This window comes from Gekko japonicus, unplaced genomic scaffold (assembly GCF_001447785.1).
Source record: "Gekko japonicus isolate JY-2015 unplaced genomic scaffold, Gekko_japonicus_V1.1 scaffold1305, whole genome shotgun sequence".
NCBI classification, from domain to species: Eukaryota; Metazoa; Chordata; class Lepidosauria; order Squamata; family Gekkonidae; genus Gekko; species Gekko japonicus.
Window position 1 is genome coordinate 350,860 of NW_015170318.1, and position 7,855 is coordinate 358,714.

At 47.4% G+C, this 7,855-nt stretch overlaps 1 protein-coding gene across 1 annotated transcript in view; it reads left to right on the forward strand.

Annotated features, from left to right (window-relative positions):
- Positions 1-569: 569 nt before the first annotated feature.
- LOC107116169 overlaps positions 570-7,855 on the forward strand; it is a 17,401-nt gene continuing 10,115 nt past the window's right edge. Inside the window, exons 1-3 of the mRNA XM_015418041.1 lie at positions 570-865; positions 1,143-1,295; positions 2,759-3,082. Coding sequence (XP_015273527.1) covers positions 605-865; positions 1,143-1,295; positions 2,759-3,082 — 738 coding nt within the window. The 5' untranslated portion in view covers positions 570-604. The remainder of the gene's footprint in view (positions 866-1,142; positions 1,296-2,758; positions 3,083-7,855) is intronic.

Sequence of the window (7,855 nt, forward strand, 5' to 3'; positions counted from 1 at the left end):
TGTATATCCAATCTCCTCTTCTTCTTCCCAGCGACCTCTGAACATAAGAACATAAGAGATGCCAATGTTGGATCAGGCCAAAGGCCCATCTAGTCCAACACTCTGTCACACAGTGGCCAAAAATACCAAGTGCCATCAGGAGGTCCACCAGTGGGGCCAGGACATTAGAAGCCCTTCCATTGTTGGCCCCCCCAAGCACCAAGAAGACAGAGCATCACTTACCTTGTGGCTAATAGCCACTGATGGACCTCTGCTTCCTTCCTGCCTGGCCTACAGCATTTCTGGCTACAATCCTGGGAGGGGGCATTCCCACAGACCTATCAAGGAACATTTTAAACCTAGAAGTGTCTAATAGATAAAAGCACCAAGGGCCACTGTGATCCCATAAGTATGATAAATATGGATCTGTAAACAGTTGGTTTAAATTAAATATGGATCTGTAAACAGCTGAGTTGCACACAACTTTCTCAACATCCTCTGTTCTAGAACAGAAGGTGCCACTGCCTGCAACTATTGCCTGTAAACATGAGGTACAATCACCTGTGTTTTATCTACTGCTTTCCTGCAGGTGTCTGAGCATCTGGTTGTGGATCCTGTAAGCTCTATGGATTCCTCTGCTGTGGGCCGCGCTGGCTCCCTTTGCGTGGAGAACCCCTTCCTTCATGCCTCGTCTCCCCCTTCGTTCACTCTCCAAAGTCTGGGGGAGTCTCGGGCCCGTCTCTTGCAGCCCGTTACTCCTTCTGCTGCGTGGCTCGCTTCAGTGAAACCTCCCAACACCAAGAGCCAGGCCACATTGGACCACCTGTCAAAACCTTCTGCTCTGAGCGTCTTGGATTTCAGGTGCCCCAGCTGGGTCCCTGAGCAGGTAAAGCTGAGCCTGTGCTTAACAGTGCTTTTTTTTTTTTAAGCCCTGATACAGAGTGACTAATGCAGATGTCTGTATGACCCATGATAGGTTTAGTCACCTGGCCTTGTTTCCCTTTCTCTAAGGAATCTTGGGAAATATTGCTTTGGGAGAGTGCTTTTGTAAGTGAGCCACACCTGATCATAAAACAGCCATTTGGGGAGCTGAGAGGGTAAATGGCTCAGCCCAGGTGTAATTCAAGCCAAGCTTTGCTTAATTGATTATCTCTGTGTCTCAGGAGACTGTTGTGGGTGCGGCAGATGCCATCGATTCTGTGTGTGAAGTCGGCCTCTGGAAAGCAGATCGTGTCCAGAGAGAAACGACAGAGGATGGTGACATTCCTGAGGAGAAAACGATACCAGAACGTGGCTCAAAGCAAAGCAAATCCATGGTGAGGGTTCCATCCTGGAATTTTGGTGTCACAGCCCTGGTCTGTGCAGCCATCTTATTTCAGCTTAACAAATGCACTTAGAAACCCTTAACATCTTCCTGTACCATTCGCACAGAGTGAGGTCTCGCTGCTTCTGTGTACGAGTGCATATTACAGGAAGAAGGGTGTGCTCTTCCCAGAATTCCTGTCTGTGCCACAGAGAGTATGACTGGCTACCTCTGGTGTAAGGGAGCGAAGCCGTGATGAAATCTGGGTTATCCCTGTATGTCTTCCTAATTGTGGGGAGAGAACAAACTTACGTATTCCTGTTGTTAACATGCTTGTGTATAGTACAGAAGTAAGGTGTACTTACTGAAGAAGGGTACATGCACATGGAAGCTTATACCCAGAATTAAATTTTGTTGACCTTAAAGGTGCCGCTGGACTCAACCTTTTTTTGTTGCTTCAGACCAACACGGCTACCCACCTAATTCTGTCTTCTTGAATTATCTTTACAGAAGCACCAAATGTACTTTGTCCGTCACTGTTGGAAGTGTAAAAACTGCTTTATACCAAGTCTGGCTCAGTATTGTCTGCTCTGATGGGTGTTGGTTTTCCAGGGTCTTTGGCAGAGAGGAGTTTTCCCAGGCACCTGTAACTTGATGTCCGTTACCAATTCCAGAAGGCCTTTGGAAGCGTTTTGATGATTTAGACCTGTGGACTACATTCTTTAGACTCTGTTTTTCAGAGTTTTGATTTCTGTTTTTGGTATTCCTGTTTTGGGCATTTAGGAATGGAAGAATGGCATATACATTTTCCAAAATGAAATAAATAGTCATGAGGGTTTTTAAGAAGAAGAAGAAGAGATTAGATTCATACCCTGCCCTTCACTACCCAAAGGTGTCCCAGAGCGGCTTACAAACTCCTTTCCCTTCCCCTCCCCACAACAGACACCCTGTGAGGTAGATGGGGCTGAGAGAGCTCTGACAGAAACTGCTCTTTTTCAAGAACAGCTCTTATCAGAGCTACGGCTTGTCCAAGGTCATCCAGCCAGGTGCAAGTGGAGGAGTGGGGAATCAAACCCGGTTCTCCCAGATTAGAGTCCGCGCACTTAACCACTGCAAAAACTGGCTTTTTAAAAAAAGAAAATCACTGAAGTCTATAGCAATGCTTGATCAATTAATAGTCTCCCCTGTTTTTTCCATGTGTGTGTGTGTCTTTGGTCTTAATCTTTATGGGTTCATAGATTTGTATAATTATATCAATTTTTAGTTGTTGTTTTCCATATAGGGAATCACTTTTTAAAAAATAACTGTGCTCCATCTAGGAGGCCCGCGAAGGCCTCAATGCAGAATACAAAGACTTGAAGGAAATTAAACGTCGTGGGGCTTAGGCATAATGGAATGTGGTAGGACTTAAGTGGGCTCCTGGATTCTGCAAAAGTATTGCTGCCAGTAACCTCTCACTTATTCTTTCTTTTCCAGGCTCTGCTTTCCGCAGCCGAGGCCAAGACATCTTTGTCGTATTTTCCTTCCTCTAAACCGAATCCTCTCTGGTTGGAGAACCCATTCCTGAAGGAAGCCGCCCTGGCTTCTCTCACTCTTCAGGGGTTAGAGGAGTCCAGAGCTCGCCTGCTGCGTCCCGTCGTGTCCTCTGCTCCGCTGCGATCCTCACTGAACACTTCAAATACACAGTTCAGTTTCCCGCTGGGTCCACTGGATGTCTCTGGCACCCTGACGTCTACGGAATGCAGTACACAGAATGAGGCTCACGTACCCTGCTGTGCACTGGAGCAGCTGCAACTTACGGTAAGGATGGCCTAGGGCCGGAAATCATAAAAAGCAGTGTCCAAAAGCAAGGGTAGGATCACAAGATACATGAGAGAGGGCCAAGCTTGATGAGTTGCTGAATGGATCTGCCATGCATTTTTATGGGTAAATAGTGATTGTAGAATCTCCGAGCTGGATCAGGGACACAGGAAAAGGGTGAGAGATATCTTGCCCCTTTTCCCTGCTCTGGTTTCCTAGGATCTGGAAGACCCAGGTTCAGATCCCCACTCGGCCATGAAGGTTGCTGGGTGATATCTCTCTTCGCTCTCTTTTGTAATTAACGTTGCAGGTAGAGTTGCCAGGTTTTGTAACTGGGAAGACATTTGGGGCAAGGACGTGGGGTGTGTGTGTCTGACATTGTGTGTGTCATTATGTTATCTCCGGGGAAACCGGGCCGCTCTGGATTCCTAGAGCTGCCCTGCCTGGATGAAGAAGGACGGAATGGGGGAGACGGGGTGCAGGAAGGAGGAAGTGGAGCCACGAACTTCTCTGGTTATATTCGGATCCACGTGTGTTTGAATCTGAGACTTTTGTTTTTTGAAAATCTGGATTCTGAAAACTGCCTTCTCCCAATTCTTTTATTATCTAGATTCCTAGAGTGACCCTCTGTCACTTCTTGGTTTTCCCGCAGAAGTGATGTAATTTATTTTTTATGTTTTTTTTATTTATGATTTCAATTTGTATCCCACCTAGCCACAGTAATGATGACAGGCAATGCTGCCAACGTTTCCTTCTCCTTTCTGGGCAGCAGGACCTGGGGGCTGGGCTTTCCCTGCCCTGACCACAGGACTCGCCGTCCTGCTCACAGGGCTGCTATGAGGATGAAGCGGAGAAGGAGAGAATGATACCCCTGCAAGCTTGTTAGAGGAAGGGCTCAATAAAAAGTGTGCTAAATAGACAAACCTCAGGCATCCTTCCTCTAGGACGAAAGTGCGGATTGCTTCTTTATTTGCTTCAGCAAAGCCGACAAGGGTCTTACAGCTGTCTGAGGTTTAGAACACAGTACTGAAGGATGCACATTCACCCTTCTCCTCAGTTTGGTGTACTGTTTAAGTGCGCAGACCCTAATCTGGGAGAACCGGGTTTGATTCCCCACTCCTCCACTAGCAGCTGCTGGATGACCTTGGGCAAGCCATAGTTCTGGCACAGCTGTTCTTGAAAAAGAGCAGTTTCTGTCAGAGCTCTCTCAGCCGCACCTACCTCACAGGGTGTCTGTTGTGGGGAGGGGAAGGGAAAGGAGTTTGTAAGCCGCTCTGAGACTCCTTTGGGTAGTGAAGGGCGGGGTATAAATCCAATCTCTTCTCTTCTTCTCTAATCTCAGGGAACCGGGTTTGATTCCCCACTCCTCCACTTGCAGCTGCTGGATGACCTCGGGCAAGCCATAGTTCTGCCAGAGCTGTGCTCTCAAGGAGAGTTCTGGAAAGAGCTCTCTCAGCCCCACCTACCTCAGAGGGTGTCTGTTGTGGGGAGGGGAAGGGAAAGGAGTTTGTAAGCCACTCTGAGATTCCGAGTGAAGGGCGGGCTATAAATCCAATCTCTTCTTCTTCTTAATCAATACAAAACATTTGGGATATCCTGGTATGTGTCCATTTGGAATCCAGTGGCACCTTTAAGACCAACAAAGGTTTATTCAAAGTGTGAGCTTTTGTGTGCATGCACACCTCTTGTTTATATGCTTGAACTCTTTACCTTCAATTCCAGTGTACTTGAAAAAGTGTGCCTTGCACATGGAAGCTCATACCTTGAATAAACCCTTGTTCATCTCAAAAGTGCCACTAGACTGTAATTTGGTCTGCTGTTGTTTGGCCCTGCCTGGATGAAGAAGGACGGGATGGGGGAGGCAGGGCGCAGGAAGGAGGAAGCAGAGTATGTACCTTCGTGGTTACGTTGGAATTAAAACTCCACATGCATTTGAACCTGGGTTGTTTTTCCCCGAAAATCCGGATTTTGACAACTGTGTTGTCCCAATTCTTCTATTATTGTTTTTGCTTTTGTCTGCGCCGCCTTATGACAGACAATAAAAACCCATTGAGATTTGATTTAAAAAGCCAGTAATTGAGAGCCAGTTTGGTGTCGTGATTAAGTGTGCGGGCTCTAATCTGGGAGAACTGGGTTTGATTCCCCACTCCTCCACTTGCACCTGCTGATGTGACCTTGGGCAAGCCATAGTTCTGGCACAGCTGTTCTTGAAAAAGAGCATTTTCTGTCAAGAGCTCTCTCAGCCCCACCCACCTCACAGGGTGTCTGTTGTGGGGAGGGGAAGGGAAAGGTGTTTGTAAGCCGCTCTGAGACTCCAAGTGAAGGGCGGGGTATAAATCCAATCTTTTCTTCTTCTTCTTCTTCTAAATGATGTCCATCCAATGTAACAGTAAGAAAAGAATCATAATATTAAAACCAATGCAGGGAAGCCGGAAGAGAGCAAAGTGGGGCAAAAAAAAAAATCAGCCCAGTTGCTAACAGTCCTGGTAAACAAGAACATCTTCGTCTGAAGCTCACAAGAGAAGGAAAGTCCCGTAGACAAAACGCTCCCAGCAGCAAAGGCCCTGTGTCTGGTAATGACTCATTCCGTCTCAGGAGATTATCGATCAGCCAGATTTATTATACCATCCGCAGATCTTGATTCAGTAACACAGCCATTAAAGACAGCCATTAAAACAAATTATAGCATTTGCATATGTTCCGTTGCCCTGACCTGGATGGCCTGGGCGAGTCAGATTTCAGAAGCTGAGCAGGATCAGTCCCGGTTAGTACTTGGGCGGGAGTCTGCCAAGGAAGTCCAGGGTCTCTGTGCAGAGGAAGGCAAAGGCAAGTCACTTCAAAACATCTCTTGCCTTGGAAACCCCACGAGGTTTTCGGCTGCAAATGTGTGGCACTCTCCACTTCCACGTATGTTGACAAAATCCTTTCCGCGTCCAGGACCTAGTCGCAAGGGCAACATTATTAAAAAGGTAGCTGCCTTATTTGTAATATGCACATTTCCCCCCAGCAAGACAAAGAGTAATTGATCCATTTTTTCTGAATGACCTGGTCCCATCATCGAGTGGAACAATTACAAGTTTAGAGTAACTACAAAATAACAACGCACCGAGGAACTCTTAGCAGTCGGGCAGGTTCAGGTCTGCGTTGGCAGTTCGGCTGCAGGGCTTCTGGGGGAAATCCCTCCAGGCCCACAGGTCTGTTGTCACCTTTCTACTTTGATGCCCACACCTTGATGTGACCCTGATTGCCTGGGAAGCAAAATGATGAGTTTCGCTTCTGCAATGGAGAAGTGGGCTGAGGCTGCCCCGATCTGGCATCGTTAGCAATAAGCTATGAGTTATTTGTAGGTAAACAAACGTTACATCATCAAATCATCTGTTAGGGTTGGGACATCTGAGCCAACTGTAAGATAAGGGGACAGTGGCTCATCTGTGTGCCTGTCAATCACATGATGAAGAAGAAGACGAAGAAGAGATTGGATTTATACCCCGCCCTTCACTCGGAGTCTCAGAGCGGCTTACAAACGCCTTCCCCTTCCCCTCCCCACAACAGACACCCTGTGAGGTGGGTGGGGCTGAGAGAACTCTGACACAAATGGCTCTTTTTCAAGGACAGCTGTGCCAGAGCTTGTGACTGACCCAAGGTCACATCAGCAGGTGCAAGTGGAGGAGTGGGGAATCAAACCTGGTTCTCCCAGATTAGAGTCCGCACACTTAACCACTACACCAAACATGCAGCCTGATGCCTGAATTGGGTTTGGGTCAGCGTCCAGTGACTGTATCTTTATGACATAATTGCAGCACATTGAAGTACCTAATGTATCACAGAAGGTTCTATAGAGTACCTTCCCACGGAACAGCAGATCAGTAAGACCAACTGCCTCCATGCTGTGGGATGTAGACAACAAGGAATATATGTTATTTTCTGTTCCCTGAAGTTGGGTGTTTAGAAGGGGTGGCTACCGGGAACAGAAAAGGGGACATTGTTTTGGTTCCATTATCTCTCCCTTATAATAAAAGAGTTTTGGGTGCCAAAGTTCTAAAATGCACTCCTTTAGTGTTAGGCCGAAAAAACTGCCACTCGGAAGACACTGGCTGGGTTCATTGGCTGCTTTGTGCAGTCCCGGCCAGCGTTCCAAGGTCATTTACATATGGAAGCTGATTGGACTACACTCCATTCCACACCTGAAACTCACCCCCCCCCAAGGCAGTTGGAATTTTCAGTTGGGAGAGGAGAATGATGTCAGCTGCTCCCTAGGCAGAGGCTGTGTGTGTGTGTGTGGGGGGGGGGTTGTAAAACTTAAGACAGACAGGCAGATAGGGTTGCCAACTCCAGGTTGGAAACTTCCAGGATATTTTAGGGATGAAGCCTGCTGAGGGTGGGATTTGAGGAGGAGGAGGAAGAGGGGGACCTCAGATAGATACAATGCCATGCTGCCCACACTCCAGACAAGCTGTTGCCAGTCTCCAGGTGACAGCTGGAGAGATCTTAAAGCTTTGGTGCTACTTCAAAGTTCCCCAGGAGCCCAAAACAGAGAAGTGTTTTGGAAAATCTTGAGGAATTGTTTGGTGCATTTACGATGGGGCTCCTGGGGAACTATTGTTGCCAATCTTGGCCCAGCAGCCATCAAACCATTCTCTTCAAACCCCTGCTGTGCAGCTGACTTCCCCCTAGGGTTGCCAATCTCCAGGTGGGACCTGGAGATCTCCCACTGCTACAATTGATCTCCAGATGACAGAGATCAGTTCCCCTGGAGAAAATGGATGCTTTGGA